The 23,843-nt window shown below is 34.7% G+C and overlaps 1 protein-coding gene across 6 annotated transcripts in view; it reads right to left on the reverse strand.

Annotated features, from left to right (window-relative positions):
* Positions 1-23,843, reverse strand: part of LOC115245215 (plexin-A4) — a 299,315-nt gene that overhangs the window by 3,894 nt on the left and 271,578 nt on the right. For all 6 annotated transcript variants that reach the window (XM_029823422.1, XM_029823420.1, XM_029823421.1 and 3 more), the window contains 4 exons: positions 2,729-3,460; positions 1,413-1,538; positions 673-1,134; positions 2-365 (listed from right to left, as the gene is read on the reverse strand). In XM_029823422.1, the coding sequence (XP_029679282.1) occupies positions 2-365; positions 673-1,134; positions 1,413-1,538; positions 2,729-3,460 (1,684 nt within the window). The remainder of the gene's footprint in view (position 1; positions 366-672; positions 1,135-1,412; positions 1,539-2,728; positions 3,461-23,843) is intronic.

Raw genomic sequence — 23,843 nt, forward strand, 5'->3', positions numbered from 1 at the left:
CGATTGCTTGGACTCGTCATGCAAAGAGCTTCGTTAGGTTCGGCGCTTATTATGGAGCACGGCAGATCATCGATGTCCGCATGGATGGTGCTGCCGGCATTCATGTAGTTACCAGTGATTTTGATAGTGGTGCCGCCGCTCAATGGTCCATATTTAGGTGATATCGAAATAATCTGTGGATCCACGAACTCGAAATTGTAGTCGGACTCGCCGCGAAAATCCTCGATCTTGACGATGACAGGTCCGCTTCTACCTTCCTGCGTGCCAGGTCCATCGACTCGGCAGACAATTTGTTTCGTTCGGATGTAAAGCTCCTCATAAGGTAGACATCGCATACCGGCCACGGTGACGCCACCAACTATATCCTGTATTAAACAATTAAACGTTCATTAGGTGCTCATTAGATTCAACATATACGTTTATGTTTACTATATTAATTAATGATTAAAATTTAACACGCAAAATTAAATATGAAAAAGTACCAATATTTAATTTTATAATCTTAAAAATCTTTAGATATATATTTTTTATTTTTATTATCTCACTCATTTTGTAGCATTTTTTAAATATTTTAGTCATTATAATACGCAAACGATAAATGACAATGATGTATATAAAGACGAATATAGATCGCTTCGATAATGAACGATAGACAAACAAAATTTTTCTTACCCTGAAAGTCTTGCCGAGATTGATACCGCGTATCGTCACATTCGTGTTGCCCTCCCAGGGGCCCATTACCGGTTCAAATGATTTTATCTCCGGATTTGGGCAAGTCTGGTTGCTGTTCAGCCACATACCAGAACCACGGTCGCACTGATCCTTCACCTCGCATCTATCTGAGCTCTGGCACCAGCCGCAGCCGTACTTCGTCGGTAGGGCCAGGCACATGCCGCAGTTGTCCGCCATGTCGCGGCATCGGTATATCACCAGATGTATATTGTCCGGATTATCCAAAGGTTTAGAGCCGCCCCAGATCACGGCGAAAGGCACCGTAATGTTCGGCGCACGAGACGTATAGGAGAACTCCGTCTCCTCGCAATAGATTGTGTCGGCCAACAGACGCGCGTTGACGCTCGTGACACGGCCCTCGATGTTGAATTGACACACGAAGCGTGTTTGTATGATGAATTGCTGAAAAAAGTGCTTTCGTTAGAAACAATACAACACACACGTTTAGATCATGAAAATCAAACTGTAAAACTCAATTGCTTATTCATTTAATTGTTATTTTATTTGGATCATGTAAAAAAATATAAAATAAAATATAAATATATTAAAATTTTGAAAAGAATAAAAATAGAGAAATTATTTAAAAATTTTGAAAAAATAAGTTACATCGATCAGAAAAGAAAAAAACTGAATAATTAATATACATTATATACTAAATAATATGGCGTTTTTTGACATACCCCAATGATATGCACTTTAACTCTTATCGCTTTTTTGATACCGGAAGACACGAGGATCTCTTGAGATTCGGTAGCGTTTATAGTAGGACAAAAACCTGGTCCACTTCTATAACTTGGTCCCATTCTCTGAAAGATATGTGCAAGAGATTATCGCAAACTATTTAAATTTTTACATAGTACTATATATACATGTCACTTAAAAATTTTGTTTTACTTTTTTATCATTTTTCTCTTCCCAATCAATCTAATTATCATACTGTTACTATCTTTATTCAATTGTATTCTACTTGATTATTTCAAACATTATACGATGCAAATCATAGAGAGAGGTTCTCAGCGTCGAATTTTCATCAAAAATTATAAGCTAATTGATAATAACACATTAATATTCATAGAGTGAACGCAACGTTTTAACTCCAAAACGAATCGAATTGATGTCAAAATAAAATTAATGGATGCATATGTAATACAACAACGGACTTGTAATTTTGTTTCGAAACTAGATGTTGTGAATTTGCAGCATATATGAATCGCTTATCTTGAAAATGGTGTAAATCTAATTTTGAAACATTAATGAGTTTTAGTGAAATGTGGGTATAAACGAATTATATCGATTTTAGCAGGGTTTTTGAAATTTGACTCACACTACTTTCGGAATAAAATTTTGATATATATAACATATACTTTTCTCAAACAATTAAAAAATGATATAAGTACTTTTTAATATGATATGACTTATCAATATATTAATTTTATAGATATATATCAATTACTGCAATTTTAGAGAGATACAAGTTTTAATACTAAACTCTTTTCATTTATGATAAATATATGTGTATGTGTGTTTAATAATTCTCATGTATATTAAAAAAAAAGATGATATAATTGTTAGGAAATTACTTTAAAAAAACATAAAAAGATGTGTCAGGTTCATATGTCTGTTTAAAAAAATGTTAAGATTGTGTCTTTATGTATATTTTTTACCTGTTTAAAAATTTATTGTACAAGGAAGTGTTACTTTAATATCTTATTGCTTTTTTATTTATTTTTTGACAAAAATAGTGATGTCATAAAATTGCGCCAAATAATGAGAAAGTTATGCACATGTAATAAAAAAATAAAATTTTATAATGTGCATAATTTTTATTCTTATTATTTGGTGCAATTTTTTGGTGTCATTATTTTTACAGGAAAAACAGATTCGAGCAATAAAATTTTTATTGAAGCAACACTTCTTTGTATAACAATATTTTGGACTGTTAAAATATATATTTAAGCAATATATTTCTTTATACAACTTTTTATAGTAGACTTACGCTGACTCCTGTGACGAGAATGTCGTTCCGACAATTCTCCGCCGTGTCGTGCGTACATCGATGGCCATCGACGCACCAATCGCACGGAAAACTCGATGACACGCATTGCGTACACGAACTGTACGTGTTGCAGTCGAAGAAGGTAAAGTTTGTCGCCACCAAATCGGGCCCGTTCGTCATTCTAACGGACAGTTTGGCGGTGAAGTGATGTCGACCCGGCGGTATCGACGGCAATAGATCTGTCCTTGGTGTAGTGCAATTCACACCGTAGGACTTTCTTGAGGCATTCGTGATCAAAGTCTTGTCGAGAGCGGAGAATGCGCACAGGAACTGCCCGGAGAGAGTCGGCAAATTCTCGATGACGAGCTCGAGGGTCCTGGCGGTGGTGCGTTGCAGCTGGTCCGGCGTGACGGTGGTGATTGTTGTACATCTACCGCTCTTGTAAGAGATCCAGTAGAGCGGATCCTTGGCCGCATCCTGACAATCGCTGCGCAGATTGCACTTATTCTCCAACGAGCACCATCCGCAATACGGATCTTTAGCGCCCAGGCAGTCCCAGCAGGTCTTATAGACTGAACACTCCTGGACTTTGACCTTCGAGACCTTCTTCTCCGTCAGCACGTAGAGGTGCATCAGCTGTGAATCGAACAACAGATCCGGGTTCACCGGAGAACCGGGATCGATCTCGAGATCACCATACTCCAATGCCAATGTCGAACTCTCTACCACCACCTGAAACAAGAATGTATGTCTTTTTATATAGATTGATTGGCGTAGTCAATTTTGATCAAATTATTATAGATAGGTAGATGGACATTTGTGCGAGCAATTACGAGAGAAATAATTGCAACATTTTCGATAATATATAACAAACAGTATATCAAGAAATAAATAAAATTAAGTATATTGAATTAATGCAAAGAAAATTTCTCCTAGAAAATATCAGAATTTCAATCGTGGTTTTTTATCATGTATAATTCCAAATTTTGTTAAGCTTGTATCTTCTTGATTTTCCAATTTATTTCAATATAACTTATTTATGTAGTAGCGATATGTAATATCGATTAGTAGCGATAAAGTGTAATGCATTACGCTAGAAAATGATGACAAATGTTATAAAATATAATTATTTTTGATTAATAATATTTAATTTTTAATTGAAAATAATTAACAAATGGTTACATACAAAATATAATATATTTGGCTTGATAAATTATTGAAAATGCTTCAATTAATTGTCGATAAAAGAATAGAAAAGAGAAAAGATCGCCATTTATTAAAAAATCAGAAATTTATCGTAATCGTCGAATTTGCGCAAAATTAGAGAGACATAGTCATTGATGTAGATTACACACAGTTAACAGACTTGTATAATATATTTATCGTAATGCTGGAGTGCTCTCGTATTATAACGAAACGAGGATGACACGAGCGGAATGAAGAATTAAATATTCACGACAGAATTATGAACAACTGCTAGCTCGGTTAGCGCGGAATAAATATAACTTCCGTTTAAATATTTATTGGATATTAATTATCGATATTAGTTCGGCGACAACCACTCATTACGTATTCCGTTTCTACTGTCATGAAAAAGTGAGTATTTCCCAAAAATATTTGATACGTAGCGCCATCACTCTCGCGATATATCACCGATTTTAATAATAATGACGAGTATAATAATTCGGCGCGGTAACGCATCCGAGAGGAGTGAATTTTACAACGACCCGCTATTTTATTCGTATATTACGAAAGTAACATGAATATTTACGTCGTCGCGCGGATTCGTCGCTACAAATTTCCCAGGTGGTTACCGTGTCTACTGTCGCGGGCGAGTTTTTGTAACTTCAATGCCGGCTGGTGGTCGTTGGACGTCTAGGTATAAAATTGCAGTCACCGAAAGTAACAGCGTAGCTGCAATTTGCACGCTATTATTTTAACGTGAAGTTAAAGTTGTGCGCGCGCCGCATCTTTTCCACGGACGAGTATTGCTCACAATCATCTCTGCCAGGTGCACTTGTGCAGCATTCATTTTCTCAGACCTCACCGCGAGTCTCATTCGCGGTCGCGTGGTTAAGAGGTCGCAAATTAAATCCCAGCCCGAGACGAAGTCGGGGCTTTCAATCGACAGTGAAATGATGACGACGGATAAGAAAAGATTCCGAGACTAGAATCGTCCGCGGGCCTAATAAAAAGATCATTCTCTCGAATAGTAATAACAGTAATCATTGCAACGAAGCACGAACTGTGGATCTCGGTGACGTTTAGTTTCGCTGTACCCAAAGTTATTCGAAAACGAAAGATATTCGCTGTTGGTTTGATAGTTATTATTATCGTCCTGAAGATTCCTCAAAACGGTTGTCACGTTATTATATATCGATCGTATTTTTTTAAACCTGTGAATCCTTAAATCTACATATTTAATTAATTGAGCGAGTTTAGTTTTTTAAATCGGCAAATTTTTTACAATTTTAATTACATGAATTTTGTATTCCATAGATCAATAATTTTTCGTTCAAATTCTTCCTTTTCCATCCATTCGTGGAAGATTTCTCGAAATTTAATATTAATCTCAGAAATTCTTTGATTCTGGATTTCACAGATATTAATTCCATATATTAATAATTCGAGAATCGTAGCTTGTTAATGATAATGTATAATGCAATTTGATAAAAGACACATATATTACTGGAAACAAGCCATTTTGCCGAAGCAGAGATGGAATAGTTAAGCATTTGTATGTAATTTACAACAAATTGAATTGAGAGAGTAAAGCGAAGTTCGTGACAAACGCGTAGCGCACAGTCACTATTCCGATTTAATTAACAAATATTAATTAAGTCGCGTCGTACGTATGAACGGCGCGAATCGAGCCAACCGACATGTAATTTGCTGCAATTTCGTAAACATCTCCTCGTTTATTTTACAATGCTCATTAAAACAATAATTAATGCTTTTGAATGAAAATGGAAGAATGGATTATGATTCATTATGTCGACAACCACATAACTGCAAACATAAATGTATCAGGAGTTAAATCAGTCTAAATGATAAATTTTTAGGATTTTATTGTAATATTGTAAAACAAACGTTTGTGGGAAACACTTTATATAACGCTTGGCATTCTTCGAAAGATTTGCCAACTCGATGGTATACTTAACCATCTAATTGAAACTCAATGTCTCATGTCAAACAATCTTCGTTTTTTCTTGAAAACTGTTGCATCGTTAATCGATGCAGCCTTGCGAGAAGATACCAGGAAAGAGAGGAGGATGGCGGTGCCCTAAGAAGAATTCTAGACAAGGGCCAAGGGCTGTCCACCCTGTACCGATCAGCATTCGACCTCTGGCCGGATAATGAGTCGTTACTTAAGACAGGTAATCACGGCGCGGTAACTATGTTACAATCCTTGCGTCTAGACGAGGAGACGGACGGAAAGAAATAATAATAATAATTATAAGGCTACCGAGTGTTGGTGATGGTAGTTAATTCTAAGGTTCGTCCATGGGCTTTTTAGCGTGATTTCGCTCGCATCGGTATATACGGTAACGCGAGTTATTCGCGCGTCATTCGGCCTCGGCAAATCCCCAACCAAAGTCGACGCACAAAGAGGCTTTAATAAACGCGCGGGGATAAAGGCAAGGTCGGCGAGGTCGAGAATGAGCCGGTAGGAGGGTTAAGAGGAAAGGGGAGGAGGAACCAAGGCAGATAGAAATTATTTCTTAATGGAAGAAGGAGTACCGTGAGGCAGGCGCATACGCAAAGGGAGTATCAGGTAATGACGAAGAAGAAGGAGACAGGGTGCAGGCAAAAGGCTTATAAGTTTTGTGTAGACGAGTGCAAGCACAATACATTGGATGTAATATAAAAATGTCGATAAAAAAAAACAAGAACAAGAATTAAATTTGGGAATAAATGAAAAAGGAAAACGCGACCAACTAGATAAGCATAGGAAAATTTTATAAAAATAATATAACATATCGATCACATCAAATGCAGTAAATAATAAACAAATAACTGCTACATTAATATTTAAATTTTTTTCAAAACTCCGTATGATTAAGATCATGAAGAAGGCAAGTATCCAGTAATTATTTCAATTCCATGCAAATATGCTATTAATCTATGTACCTAAATACATAATACGCGTACATAAATTTTTTGGAGAATAGCTAAATCGTTAAAGTATCTTCCTTCACAAGATCGAGATATTAATAGAAAATAGTGAATGTTACTTGATTGACGTATTACTTAATTAATGTTTCATTTCGCATCTCTTTTTAACAATAAATAAAAATTGTTAAAGTGAGCTTTTATCAAAATGAGGAATCTTGTGGATGGTGTTTTTCAACTATGTATTTTACGTGATACATACCGAAGTAGACCTTTTTAGTGCGACAATGCAAGCGCAGGTGCGAATATATAAAAAAAATAACGTATATAGGAGATAATAAAGGACAACACTAAAAAGACAAGAAGGAGATTAAACGTACGGCGGAGGATGAGATATCATCCTACCTCGTGTCTTGACATTCCATCGATGACGTTTAGCCGCGAAAAATAATAATTGCGAGAGGTAGCCAGACGTGTCTTAATTAGCGGGTCGCTCGCACTCTTGCTTTTCTAAGATTAAACGTACGGCGGAGGATGAGATATCATCCTACCTCGCGTCTTGACATTCCATCGATGACGTTTAGCCGCGAGAAAAATAATAATTGCGAGAGGTAGCCAGACGTGTCTTAATTAGCGGGTCGCTCGCACTCTTGCTTTTCTGGCATGCGCTATTGCAAATGCGACTACTTGCGTGGGCAACGCTGTTGGTCGGTGCATCGCGATAAAAAAGCGAATCGAACGTCGACATTCCTGAATCGATTTCGAACCATGCGTGTTCGCGCGTCCTACGTAAAGTGCTCGCGCATTAATGCCACAGCGAAATCGACACCTTAAGTTGCACAGCGAACGCGATCAAACGCGATTAATAAAACGTGACTCCGTCCCCGTTAACGCATGTAAATAGCGACAACTGTCGACCGATCGGGATAATCAAGTATTAATTATTGATAATGCATTATGGATATCGTAAGATTGGCAAACAACGTCGCCAGAGAAGCTAGATTTATTTCAAACGTTTGATAAATAGTTTCTTATGTTAATTAACGAGAACGTGGGAACACTTGCTGTCTGTATGCAGATTTGACAGTTTCTCTTTCCAACTTTATTACAAAGTACTAAAAATGGTATATATTTAATTCACATAAAAGTATAAATCATAAAAAGTAATTTTTAGAAAATATACGAAAATTTTAGATATTTTGTATAAGTTAAACCTATTTTTTACGCGTTTTTTAAAGTATTATATATAAATAAAAGAAAGAGATATATATATACACATACGCAATATATATCGATCGCTTCAACGAGCTCGAGCGATCAATTGAAGTTTGATAGAAAATTCTTGCTTCGTAGAGGCGACGATGTGAAAGGGATTTAAGGACGATCATAATGGGAATTTGATTTGAAGCACGTTCTTGCAGTCTATCAGGATGTCTCAGGGAGCAGCGGGAGAACCGATGCCGAGCACGACGCGATTAAATCCGAAGGTACTCTCGCTGTCGCGATGCATTTCGATGCAGTGATTATGCATTACGTATGTATCCTTTGCTATCTCCTATTAACCAACTGCACGTACCCCTGACTAGCGTGCACCGGCATCTTTCCGGAATGTTTAAATGCATCTTTCGACGCGGTTCACCGCACTATCACCGGGATTTTCTTTCGCGAATACATCTGTGGGAAGAAAGGGATTTCCCTGAGGAGATCCCTGAAAATCGTTCAACAGCGGCACAAATGTTCTGCCGCTGAGAGATTCCAAGAGAACCTTATCTTATAAACCTTACCCATCGATTTTATCCAGTGAATCGGATGCGCATTCATACAGCAAGAACTGAGTGCAGCGAAATCGATTGGAATTAGCTCTAATTAATTCTGGATCAATAAATAGGATGTAATACGTTTTATGATAATGGATTCATCTCGGAATTTTTGTGTATCTTTTGTCTATCAAATCCGAATTATTAATCATTTATGACTCTTTATTATCTCTCGTATTATTTAATATTAATAAGAGAATTTGAATCTTTCTATTCTAATTTGACATTATGATGGAAATATTTATAAAGCAATTTTATATCTTTTGATTTTGAGCAAATAAGAATTATGCTTTTACTTACTTAAAATTGTTTTGTGATTTATACAAACTTAATAGATCTTCTGTGCTCTTTATCGTACACTTTACTAATATTATGATTTTATATATTGCTACTTTTTCTATTAATTATAAAAAAAGTAAATAAAAAATAGAGTTGACATAGTTTCCAACTTATTAAAGAAAATTATAACGTTATTTACTTATTGAAATGAGTCTCTATTGGCTAAATCACACAAATTTAATCATAGAGATTCAGGATGTTTATAAAAAAAAAGATAAATTATTAATCTAGGTAAAAGCAGATTATCGGTGTGAGAAATCTGTACTTATGGATTGTCATCGCATCTGTAGAATAAGATTCTGATACGCACAAGTACAATGCGGCTACATTATTCATTCATTGTTGAGTTACAACTCAGTACTCGCGACATGTCAAGTTGAAATAGTGATTCGACAGAAACTGATGAAATCGGGAATCTTCCGTGGCATTATCAGCATAGCAATAAATTAGCGTCGTATCTTCACGAGAACTATACACAGTACTCTCTAAGACGAAAGAATCGATAGCATAAAATAGAAAATATTACGATCTTTTAATTTACAATGTTGGACAATATCTTTGCATACTCAATTTCTAAATAAAGAGTTTTTCAAATAAAGTTTTATTATGGCATTTAACCATATCGTAGCAATATGTAATAAAAAATTTGTATAGAGCAACAAAAGATATCGCATTAGATATTGAAATACATTATAATAATTTTATACGCTGCCACAGTATGTATGGCTTTTATATAGAAATGCATTCTATATTTGGCAATTTTTGTAAAATAATGTATTGATCATTTCAAATCCGTTATTCCTTTTCGCTATTATCTCTAAATGTCCTCGAGACGATCTATATGTAACACGTATGTAACACGTATATAACAGCAAAAGTGCTAATGCTGATGGGCTTTGGAAAAGTCAGGCGTCGAAAGTGTATACCAAATTGTATATCTCGCGATAACGAAGCGACAAAAAATAGTGGCGAATCCAAGAAATCCATTAATTTGAAATTAACAGAAGTTCGAAGAGAGAGAGAGAGAGAGAGAGAGAGAGAGAGAGAGAGAGAGAGAGAGAAAGAGATTCATCCGAGGGTGTCATTAAAATGCCGCACGCGCGAATCGTCGTTTCCCGCGATAATCGTCGCCGATAAGAAACGACGGCCGACAGTACACACATTTACGACCGATGTATCGCGTTTTTAGTCGGCCTCCGCGATGGAAGCGCAAGAACTCGCTATCCACGATTTGATAAATGAACTTGCAGTATGTAATAACCAGGTCGCCGACAACGTCGGTAAAAGCGCGCGCGCATAATGCGTTTCATCCCCTCATGCCCCGCATCCTCCTCCTTTCATCCCGTTCTTTCGTCATCTACCACGATATAAAACAAGCGAAGTGACTTAATGCGATTGTATGCCACGGTATTACGTGGGATAGTCGACGCAACAATTTTTCATTATTCAAATCTGTCGTTGTTTTTCGGCATACACGTGGAAATTGTGAGGGATAGGGGCAGGCAGGATAACGACAAGAATCCGGAATAACGCTGAAAACTTTTCATCGGATTTTCCACGGATAAAGGGTTCTCCACTATTTACCTGCGCTTTCGCCCGTTCCTGAACAACGTCCGAGATTAATTGCCATCGAATCGTCGAATGGAATCGCTATTGAAACACGGGGAAAAAAGTCTCATCTCGCAAACTCTAATTAAGCGGCATGACAATTTCGAAACGAGATATTGGGAAGAGATGGACCGATGTGGGGGAGGGAAACTGGTGAGATTTCATTCCCGATGAAGCCGCAGGGGTGAGCGAAATTAATACGGTCGACATCTTCTCGAGCGGATCAATCGATTCGCTCGCATCGTGCTAGAGCGCCACTTTTATACACGGTGTCCTGATGTATCTTTGTAACTTGTTTTTTGTGAGAATTTTTAGTTCATAGTAATATATTTTATATCTTCATAATACATCTTATATTAATATCGGAGAATGATATAAATCTGCGGCAAGAACGGCGTGATGAAATTTTCATTGAGGACAGAACGAATCATTCATCCGAGATGATCGCAGAGATGAACCGAGAGTAAATTCGCTTTAGAATCTGCGCGAGGCGGACGAGAAAGAAGTAAAGGCAAGTCGCGGGGGAAACCGTGAAAGAAGAGGGGTAGTTATGATGAAAAGGGCTGTACCGAAGCCGAGAGTGGAGCTAATCGGATTTTTCCTATAAATCATACTTTGCGCGGCTAACGCATTTCAGGGAGCCTTCGATCTCGTCGTCGAGCGCTAACGACCATACGATGGTCTCGCAAAAATCGTATCGCGAAAAAGCATGGTCGACGAATCTCATAAGCCGGCGTCAGAGGTACGATGCAAATGGTTTTTCAACGAGCCGTGCCCGAATGATCGCTAAATAAACGTTTTGCCGGTAAGCGTGTGTGATCAACGCGCGGTTGCAAACTCATATTCGCACTCTGCTGTCATCCTCAAGTTCGTTGTACACGACGATCTAGAAAAAATAGCTTTCTAAAAGGAAAGTTTGGGTCTCCTTGTTGATAAAATGTCGAAACTACAATGAGAAATATCGTCGAATTAATTTTTCATTATGCTCCAAAATATATATGTATACAACATATAATCTCGCTGCATTTTTTTCTTGTCTGTAATAATTTTTTTAAGAGAATTTGAATATCGCATTTTTAAAAAATTATTTAGCATTTAATTTTGTTTCGATGAAAATAATCATTAAGTTAAAATTCTGTTAAATTAAAAATCTTTATATTGGAAGTAAGATTATACAAAATAAAATTATCTGTTATTACATTTTATCATTTAGACATCGCATCAATTTTAGTTCATACACTCGTTAATAATATTTCTTCAATAAATATCGCAATAAGGCCATTGTTATTTATTTATTATTTAGAATATAAGTTTCATTCGCATAAATTTTCATTATTAATCTTTTATCAATATAAATGGAACCGGCATTATTATCTTCCAGAAGCATAATAATTATCTCTACCAAGAGTAAATGATAACAAATAAATAAGAGTAAAATAATTATTTTCAAAAATAAATAAATAATTTTTACCATATACGATATGTGTATAATAAAGGGAATATATATCATTACAATAATTGCAATGTAATATATAAAAATTTAGAAATACGCTGCCATGCTAATATGAACAACAGGTATGGACATATAAATACAATACTAATCATCGGGTTTTTACATGTTCAATAGTCGTAAAATAAAAAATTTCTTTATTATTATCGATGAAATAATAAATAATAAATAATCTCTTCGATAATAACGAAAATATATTATTGCATGTAAAGTTAGCAATATGAAACGTCGGCAGATTATTTTGTGGTGTTTATAATTCCTGCATTGATAGATGGGGTGGAAAGGGTGGCGCATAAAGCCGGCAATTACCTATTGGACGACGTAATAGCAGAATCTAATTTATATTCCGGATTTCCTATAATGCAATTCATTAGTCTCGAAACAGGTCTGCCATGGAGAAACAATGGCTCGTCTTCTCCAAAGCTTCTCCGGTACAGTATACTCTCTTCCCTCTATTACTCTCTTTCTTCTTTTACTTCTTCCTCTCTTCTCCGTCATCTTTCGCCTTCGTCGAGTCCTCCCTCTACCTATCTACCGTCTCGCCTCATAGCTTTTCTCCGCTTCATCTTTATGGCTGCTACTACCATCTACTAGCTTCCACCCAATTTATTAACACACTTCATTCCGCTTTTCCTCTGGAGATTTATTTTATAATTATCTTCACCCCCCTTCTTTCCACCGTCGTTCCGAGATGAGCGCCGGTAAGTTTTTTTATATCGTACGCAAAAAATAATTTAGCGCTACTAACAGCCATGTGTCGCTCAAATTTTTGTGCTTCGCGGTGAAACGATGGTAACTATCGTAAAAGATATGTTTAAGCAGCTTACTTCGAAAGTTATATAAGAGGGTGCAGCGAGGTTTTAATGAATTTTTTTGAACATTATGAGTTTCTTTACAAGCTGTGGATTTTGGAAAATGCTCTTACATTCATTTACAAATAAACGACTTGTGTGATGAAACCTTGGAATATTTTGAGAAGAAAGTAGTACTTGCAATATATACAAAGATAACTATAATTATTTTGAACTTTATGGACAAAGTATATTCTTTATATATAATATTTAAAAGTTATTGTCATTTATAAGTAACTCCTCTTTCTTTCTCCTCTCTCTACTGAATGATTGTAATTATATTATAACATCTGTTCACACACGGGTTTAATGGGAAAGATGTTGCATGAAATTATTATAAATAATAAATGCATTATCTTGAAAATTTGCAGATAAAATGAGTTTTCTTTGACTCTTTAAAGCGATCAGATTTGGTCTCGCCATCTGAGGGCTAACATTAATAACACCCTCTGCGCTTTCCTTTCTCTCGTCCTCGAGTTTCTCTCGAGTATATTTTCTTTGCCGACGATTTTTCCTTTTCACCTTATTTTGCCCGTCCGATTCCTCGGTTGCTTTCTCCGCTTATTGTCTCACTTCCTCTTTATAGCTCATACAGTACCACGTTCCGACTTCTGCCGTATTTATGGACATACTTTACTTTGCTCTCCCTCGTACATTCGCTCTGCTATGGTTATCTATATTTTCTTTGTGCTTGGACCTCTAATGCACCGACGGTTTATTGGTCTCTTGATCGTGAACAGTGTATATAATGCACTGTCTATCAATATGATTTTTTTGAAATTTGATAAAATGGTTTCTCACCAAATTAACAAAATGGTTCCTCATCGAATAATTACCATTAAATGTTATGCATCTTAATACAATATTGCTGATTGGCCCATTCCGTTTCAATATATGCTTAAATTGATATTTATTATTTTTCATTAAATTGCAAATAAATATAGCTAACAAATTTGATTATTATATATACATCCTTATAAATTTGCTTCTTAATTTTCTCTTAAAAAGAGTAAATAAGAAAACAAATTCCTATCATAACATATGCAAATAAGAAATATACGCGGCTACAAATTGACATTTAATTGAAATCATAAAAACTCTAAAAAATCTCTATATTTCGATAACGCAATAAATTTATACAACAATAGTAATCAGAGAAATTCCGTACTAAAGTTTTTTAAGAATAATTTCGGACATTAATGTATTATGCAATAACAGTTCGTATTCTATTTTCGTTCCCTTCTTCTTATCTCTTTCTCTGTTTAGGACTTAGCGAGTTTACCATCACTCGTCTCGTTTTTTCTCCTTCCTATTCCGCCTCTAACCATTTTCATTTTTCTTCCCTTCATCATTTACTACTTCAATGTTTCATCTAGTTTATCTGTCTAGTCTCTCGTCTTTTTAGCTAGTTCATATTCTTGCCCTCCTCGTTCGCTCTTTTATGATTCATATTCCGTATTTTTATGGATATACCGTAGGCACCTCGTATTCAGTCATTTCCGTTTTTACTTTCGACGCAAGCAAGATTGCTAGTCCGACTCATAAAAACATTTGGTCTTGTTCCGCTGCGATTTCGGCAACCTCGTCGTGCAATTTTATTTTCGACTGGGATAATAAATTAATGAAATAATGCTAATTTAAGTTCTTTCCCACGATTTTTTTCTTAAATAATAATTTAGCACATTTGTGCTCTTCTTTTCCTCCGTCTTTTTTCCTATATTGTTCCTATCTGCGTCCTGTCGCGTATTATCCTTTAATAACGGAATTGTAGCAACGCAGGATAAAAACAAGATGACATAGCTTACTGTTTCTTATGACGATGCGAAATGATTTAATATACACGGAAAGGCAAGCCCGTCTCCTATCTCTCTTTTCTATATTTCAGTTGTGCACGTGACATCACGCGACACGTTAACGTTTCAAGACCGGAATAAGCAAAGAAAACACGTCTCTCTGTAACCTACTTTCCAATATACGGCATGCACATTTCTGCTGAATTTTGTTATATAATAAAGCCGTCTATATCCTTTGCGTCTTTTCTATTTTCCTTGGATTAATGTTTCACCGGAAAGCTAGTCTTCGCGTTGTTTCACATTTCCATTAAATCACAGGTTATTTTAACAATATTTTATCGTAGTAATAACTGTTCTATCTTAAAACAAATATAAGCTAAGAAATTGTATTTGAAAATAATTTCGCGATGTATTTCGCTTTTCATTCGTAAATATAATTTTATATCTCTTGTCAATTTATTCAAGACGTTTCACATTCACGATTGATATTATTAAAGACCAAAAGATTTATTACATTTATTACTCCATTAACTATGTAAAATCTGATCCAACTTTGAGTGGCATAAGGTCAAAAGGTCACAAAAGACCAATTCACAGGAGTTTTATTTCTCTATTTTTTTTACATCTAACCATAACTTTCGGCAGTATTTTTTTGAGTGTTATAGAGCACGCGCATATGTATCTAATATATTTTTCAAATTTTATTCTTCTCTAAAACAATCTTATTGCATATAAATTGAAAGCGTAAACAATTTGAATTTTTAGAAAACGACTTTTTCAATGTTATTTTGTTCTTCAAGCAATCCAAATAATTATATTATACATATATAATTACTACTATTATATTATATGTATACGTTTATATAAATTTATATAATAAAAAATATATATAATTTAAATATAAAAATAAAATCTATTTATATAAAAATTTTGCTGTAAGATATCACACAAATTACAGTTTGATATTTTCGTATCTCATTGAAATGTATAGTATTTGAAATTTAGATTCGGAAATAAATTGATTAATGACTACTTCATACATATATTATATACTTAATGTGTTAAAAAAATATTATTATTAACTCAAAATATTCAATAATAGTATATTATGTTTATCTTGCTGTGAATAAAATTGAAACTAAAAAGATTTTAATTCCAGAAGGGCAGAGATATATACACTATGTGCAACAATGCGAGAGTAACGGTCCAGTTATTGGACCGATGAAGCTGTATACATATATGGTGGTAGAATAGGTACCAATGTCGATTGCGCGCGTCCAAAGATTTACGATTAAAACCGTGCTTTACACGCGCGCTTCCCGTCAATTATGCCAAAGTTCGTTACTTTGGTCAAGCGTTCGCATGAAATGTGAGCTGTCGGGTCAGCCCGAACTAATTTTGAAAAATGGGCTATCAAAAATTAAAAAAAAAGAGAGAAAAAAGAGACACAGTCACGTTTGCATCCTATCGAATGGTTGTTAATGTGCAACGACACTCCATTAGTATCGATTTTTTTGAGTCAATAGCGTATGGTTTTTGTTTTTGTTTTTTCTTTTTTTGAAAGTACGAAATACTGTGAATAGCTCTAGGTTAACACATGCTAACACATTTTCAAAAGTATTAAAAATATATGTTTCAATCAACACTGTAAAAATACCTATAAAATAAACATTTTAAAAAATGGTGTCTATGTTCAAAATTTATAATCAAAATAAAAATGCTAAATATTGAATTTTGGTAAATCGCCATTTAATAAATCCCGTTCTTTACCGTTTTTATTTAGATTTGAAATATTCATGCTGAATATAAAATGCTGAATATATTTTGATTTATGTAATTGCTAAACAATATGAAATATTCAAAATAGAAATTGTACGAAACGCGAGTTCACATATTTTTCTTAAACACGCGATAAAAAACAAACTCTAACTATTACACGGGAAAAAAAATTTCGCTATCATAGCTAATCATGGTCTACAAAATAAATTTCTAAACTACAGCAAACCTGTTTGCTGTTGCATCTAATAAATAGGTATCACAGCTAAGATGTTCGCTATCTATATACGACTGAAATCTAATTACAACACGCAGTTTTTTACAGTAGCTAATTTTTTTTCCGTGTACCAAAAAGACTGGAACATAAAAAAATTATAAACAATCAACTGGGCAATAATTAAATAATAATTAACATCAAGATATTATTATTCTCTCTTGGGACTGTAAATTTAAATCAGCTGTAACTGTAGTTAGCGACAATTACCGCCATAATAACAATCTTTACTAATAAAACTGCTACTTTCTTCAGATTTTTAAATGTCAAATAAACGTCGAGAGAAAAAGTTAATTATTTAATTAAACTTAGAACATAGTAATGAGTTGTAAAAGATTTAGCACTATTGAAAACTATGGGCAATGAAAATTGTTAATGCCTAAAAAAAACACATGCTAGATTAAATGCGATATTAATTACCGTCAATATGTGATACATACTAAATTATATAAAATCTTTATCGTCTCTAAAACATATCTAATGTTGAACGTGTTGAAAAAAAATTATGGTACATCAAAATAAATATATAAGATAAATATTGAAATCATGGCCAAGTTCAATAAGTAAATATTAATTAAAAATGATAAAAAAATCCATTTTTTAAATAATTTTAAACATGAATTTGTATACTATTTTTATTTATACAGAATCAATGATGGATGTTTATTTCCTGTAATAAAAATTGAATATTTAAAAATACTTAATTTTTCGCACAAAATAAAATTAATCATAAATATTTTAAGAGGATTGAATATATCTCTCTTGATTTAATATGCAAAATAAAACGCATATCTTTACCTGGGTAGCTTAAATTAGATTTAGTTTGATTTCATATAGGATTAAATTTATTCTGACTCGTCAAAAAGTGCGCTAAATGGTTAATGAATTCTCCAGCAATCTTATCATAAACGTAAGATACTAATTATCACTATATTCAAAGATAATAGCTATAATAGCTTATAATAGCTATTTAAAAGTTTTCTTTTGTTTTTCCTACAAGCTAAAATTTATTATGGTTTTGACTTATATCTTGTAGTAGAATTTTGACTTATGCTCTTTACACCAAGTATCAAGCATGATATCACAATGCGCTTCCTAGAATACACAAGGGTATAATTAGTAAACTTCGTTGATATATGGCATAATATCCAATCTACTTCCTTCTCGTGCTACCACTAAATATGCATAACTCAAACTGCCAAGAAACGACTCTTTATTACATAAAGAGGTATAAAGTTCGTTTAACGCAGACTTTATATGTTTTCTACCGGACGTCATATTTTTGCGCTTACAAAAGAGAAAAAGAGAGAAAGAAAGAAAGAGAGAGAAGAGAAAGAGAGAGAGAAAAGAATTGCTATAAATTGATTTTTAAGAAGTAGAGCACACACTTGCGAAAATTAATCAAACGGCATATGATAGATCGGTAATTAACGTCAACCTCGCTCAAAGATTTAATATCGAATGCCGCATACCTCGGCGTCAATTACACGAAAGATATGTTCGCTTCCGTCGGTCGCGCAATGTGTCGTCTCGTATTTCTCGGTGAAACGTAGAGGAAATGAATGGAGACTCGATCGAGTTTTGATTAATAGAACATCGGAACCTGAGAAAAAGGAAAGAGTCGCCTCGGGCGTGCGAAGGAATAATTAACAACGGTAATTAGATATATCAGTGCATCTTTTTAGGCCAAGATAGAGAGAGTTTGCTGACTCATCAAAATTTATAACAATTGGCTAGATATTTTTCTTGAGATGAGCAGTGCTCGATTCTTTCATGGGAAAAAGTAAGCAATATTTCAAAACTAGATCTCTTTTATTTTTGCGTAAATATTTCTATCTCTTAAATTAGAATTTTGCGATGCATTTTTCTTCATTGAAGAAATTAAAACGTATATAATATAAAAAAATATGAATAAAAAATAAGTAAATTTAAGTTTTAATGAAAGAATGGTATAATAATTGTTACACAAAATTATCGTTGACATGACTGGAATGAGAATGAAAGAAGAGGCGAAGAAATGAAAGAGGAGGAGACTTTGGAAAGAGAGAATCAGAAAGTCTGAAGAAAGCTTCAAAGGCTTTCTTCGAGACTTTGCGATAGCAAAGATCTTTGTACAATAGTTGCCGAGAAATGCGAGGGACGGTGGTGATAACAGCAGTTGGATACCGATCTTCAAACAAAACAGGCAACGAGTGTAATTTCTGAAAATTCGTAGGATACAGGGGAGCTAGTTAATCCCCACGGTGTCTTTCATTACGTAAAACAATATTTGCGATGTATGATATGTACGCGAAAGAAATTGCAAGTATGAGCTCGTTATGAAATTTCCGCCGTGATACATGACTATAACGGAAAAAGTATAATAGAATCTGCATAATTCTGGTTATACAGTTATTTCTCTAACGTAACATAAGCATTGAGCGAGATATTAAATTAAAAAAAAAAATTTACTTATTACAGATTATAATTTATTATTTATATGTATATGTATACATCTATATACCAAGAAAGAGAGAAAGAGTGCGTGAGAGAGTGTATGTGAAAGAGAGAAAGAGAGAGACAAAGAGGGAGGAGGAGGGAGAGAGGGAGAGAGAGAGAGAGAGAGAGAATACATACTAAATATTTTAATAAATTATTTTTTGTTTAAATAACAAAAATATCATCGATTTTGATTTATTATGAAAGATATAAATTTAAGCATTCTTTTTCGCAGTATGTATGATTATAAAAAATTCATTAATAACTCAATAGTACATATTATTATGCAAAATTCAATATAATATGAGAGATTTAATATAACATAAGGAACAAGAAAATGGACGAGAATATATCACGAATTAAGCAATTTACAGAATTATTTTAAATCTTTAAATGTCAGTCATACTCGCGCGCGCGCGCGCCCACATATTTTTCCCAAATCTTTTTCTTCTTTGAATTCTCGATTTGGATCCTTCGATTTTGTTCGAGAATCATTTATTCTCTTCGATCTAGCAAGATTCACTTATTCCAGACTCCAATTTCAACGAGATTGCATCTATCTCTCTTCGAAATTTCTCCTTGTACAAATTCTCGGTTGTCTCGGCAGATTCTAGAAATTGTTTTCTACACGAATACTCGTTCGGAGGGGTCCTTTGAGAAGACGCGGAAAACGAGAGAAACAGAGAGCAAGATAGAGAAAAAGAAAAGGGGAGAAATAGAGAGAGAGAGATAGAGAGAGAGAATGCTCTGGTGTAAATGCAGCGCAACCGACGAGCTCTGAGGATCGTCTCGAAGCTCGAGTGCAAGAAAGTTTGGCAGGCTTGCCTTTTTATCCCTCCAGCAGACGTAAAGGGGCGCACTTACACACCCCACACGCTCCGTGCCATTCACTCTATACCACCTTACTCTTTCCATCCTCTTTCGTTCCTTTCATCATTCCTACCGAAGTCTCTAGAACCAATGTATATAGCTATATCCACCCACGGTATCCTTTCGCGTCTCGACGAGATGTTAAAAATCTGCTGCTGCCTGGGAGGCTCTCCAGTAAGTCGCGATGCCTGCCTTAAGGTACTTGTCGAATAACCCTCGAGAAAGGTCGCGGCGAATGATCGGCTATCTCGTTTTCGAGAAATATCGCTCGCGTGCTTTGGACATTCGCCATTATCGCCATTCTGCGGAATTTTAAGTTATCGATGTATAATCTTTATTGGCTAGATAAGCTTTCTTGACTTGATAAGCGAATAAGATACATAATAAAAAAATAAATAAATAAAATAGTGTGATTGTCTGCATAAAATATCTAATCCTATTTAGATTAGGTAGACGACTCTCTCAAGAAAACTATATTTTTACATAAAACGTAATCTTTTAAGAATGTATAAAATAAAAATGGAATTACAATAAGATAACAGTAATTTAAGATTAATAAGTACATATTTTTTTCTTAAGTACGTTAATTTACATGTAATCACATATTATTTATGTGTGAATATAAAGAAAAGAATGTTGCAAAACTAGAATAACTAGTATTCGTTAGAAATATTTCTTTATTTTATGAGAATATTCAAATTACCTGACTTGATGTTAATGTATCTAAACTAAAATATAAGAAAAATAAAAGAAAACAAAGAAAATTACATAAATAATTGATTTTGCATTATAACTTATGATTAATATGTAATTGCATTTATTGCACGTTCTAAACAATTTATTTATAATTCGTACAGTTTTTTAATGTTTCGAATATATTTATTCGATTATATTCTTAAAGTACCGATATTGAATATATAACTAAAAAATCTCTAAGAATTAATTTTCATTGATTCTCGACTTGTCTCCTTTGTGAACGATTAATAGTCGCGTAATGCTTGGCGATTAAATTGCCAATGAAGCGTAGCGTAACATAGATTATACAGTGTGTATCCCGGCTATGTTAGTGAACTAAATTACAGGAAGTACAACGGTATCTAGCTTCCTCTTCGGTTCGAACGCTCGCGATCGTGATCGTGTTCCCTCCGAAAAATAAAAAGAGAAAGGAGAAACCTGTCAAAAAATCGACGCGGTTCACGAATGAGACCTGTGCAGCGCCATAATTAGAACCAGAATGACGATTGTCCTATTGGCTGGTTCGGAAAACAACCAACACCGTTATAGGTTCTCGTGATTCTCGTGATGATTGTTACGGCTAGTGCCTTGCAGATGCGTGCGCAAGTCTGCAAGTAACATTAATAAGGATGCTCCGATAACTTTTCTTTCTTTGTATCGTGGCATGTGCGCAAAATTAATTATGTAACTTTACTTCAAAACTAATTTGAACATTCGAGTAGTTTTGAAGTAGCTTCTCAAGTCAAGAGTACAAAGAGTTAAAGTCATGTCTCGCTCCATTTGAGATTTTACGGTTAAAGGTAATCCATAAGTAACGTTCATCAATCATTCAGTCTGTAATAATCTTCATCGTGCCTCGTCTCGGGAAGGACGTCAAGTTTTGGTGTTACGACGATGCGAAATAAAAGTGAGATAATTTGTACCACCACCGTGAGAAATCTTCGTCTCCGAAAGGACGAGAAGACGCGAAGACGCCTCTCTTTCAGGACGTCCTGGCATTGTCCTCTCGATGACAAAGGGACTCTTGTCTCTGTACATTAGCGCAATTCGCCTCTAACGCGCGCCTTCGCATACACGTTAACGCGCTATATCAAAGAGAGGAGATCTCGTAGAAAAGAAGAGATATGTCAGCATTATCTCGCCGTGGTATATATCGTAATCCCGTAATACTGTAATTATCGAACAAAGACGATGATAATTAAGAAACTCAGCCATGGGCGCCGCATCAATCTAATCAAGCGGTGCGCGTTTGGACAGCTGTTTATGACGACGTAACGATGTCTTATTTGCCTCCACAATACGATAAATTAGGGACAATTGCGTTCACATTGTATAGCGTAAGTTGTTTTTGCCATTTTTGCAGCGGTTCACTGTGATGTGGATATTAATGAGACAGTCTCACGACCATCCATTCGCTAAAATCTATCATTGTTAGAGCGATGGGAAAACTTGTGAAAATTGATCAAATTAATCGAGCACTGTAACGAGCTCGTAGATTTTGAATGTAGAATAATGCGAGCTCTTTCCCAACAATGTAGAACAAAATTATTAATTATGTTAGTGCTATAATTACGAGTTAGTGATACTAAAGATTTCATAGTATTGATAATAGCATTTTAATAATCTGTGATCGAAATATAGTAACAACGGTTGATAATATTATATATAATTGCTAAGCATGTGATATGTGGAAAATGACGAAAATGTATAAATTATGAATCATAATTAAAACAAAAAACAAAAATATAATATTTTTTAATCAATCTCTTATTTTAATCAATAAGAATTGTTTCTTCTGAAATGCCGTCAAAGTCAATTTGGACTTTCTAAAGTCAAAGAGACAATGTTCTTCATGTCAAATAAGATTTACAATTTCACGACTAACTTTGATTGAAGAACCACGTTTGTGACAAGCGCAATTCAGATCGCGTTTTCTTTCGTGATAAAACAGCGGTCCTTCTTTGTTGTTCTTTCCAGATAGCTTGATTTTTGTTGAAAGTTGACGATTTTTGACGCCGTGTCGAGGGAACGACGCGAGGTGATGAAAATTGACCCGACCTTCCCCAGGAATTTCTAATCCAATTTCTGTCAAGTTTCTCTTACGCGGGCGACGCGACGTGAAAATTTTCTTGCGAACCAGCGAGTGAAAAGTTCGGGGAACCATCTTTACTCAGGGTTCGTAAAGGGTAAGGATGAACTAGCACTTCGATACCAAATATGAAGGCGAAGTTTCTTTACACAACGGCAACAAGTAAGAAATTTTTTATGTACTCGTATTCCCGATCATAGATCTGTATCAGCAAAACTTGGCTTTCGCGCATAATATCTCACGAACAAAATTCGATTCCCTCTCTCTCGGTAAACCACAATTTTTTTTTTATATTTGTGATAAAAATCGCAGATATTTATTATAATAATCTAAACAAAAATATTACTTTAAATTGCATATATATAAAAAAATTTAAATTTAATTATATACAAACTTTTTTTATATACCGTAGACGCGTATTTTGTGATAGCAACTCGTGCTATATTATAGTCATTCAGTCTTCGCTTCTCGGACTCGTCACCATATATAAGCATAATTCCCACTTAATATTCATTCCTGTTCGCTTTACCATCAAATGTGACGAGATCCGTTTGCTGCATGCGACAATGAGTGGGAAATTTTCCAATAGCGCGCGACGGCTCCGCCGGCGATTTTCCTATTTGGCCAATCGCTGTTCCACCATGCGCACGCTCTTTGAATGTCGTGATTTATACCGGAGTCTCTCTTAAATCGTTCAGGAGATTAACTTAAAAGGTCCTTTATATAGCGTGACTACTATATCGCGATGACGGTCTTTGTATTGCGATCCTCACGAAACGAGATTAGCCCCGTCATTCTTTTGTACCAAATGTTGAAATACTTAAGTCGTGAAAACACTCCTACGCATATAAGAGACTCTTTC

The sequence above is a fragment of the Formica exsecta genome, unplaced genomic scaffold (genome assembly GCF_003651465.1).
Source record: "Formica exsecta isolate Colony F162 unplaced genomic scaffold, ASM365146v1 scaffold93, whole genome shotgun sequence".
Classification (NCBI taxonomy): Eukaryota; Metazoa; Arthropoda; class Insecta; order Hymenoptera; family Formicidae; genus Formica; species Formica exsecta.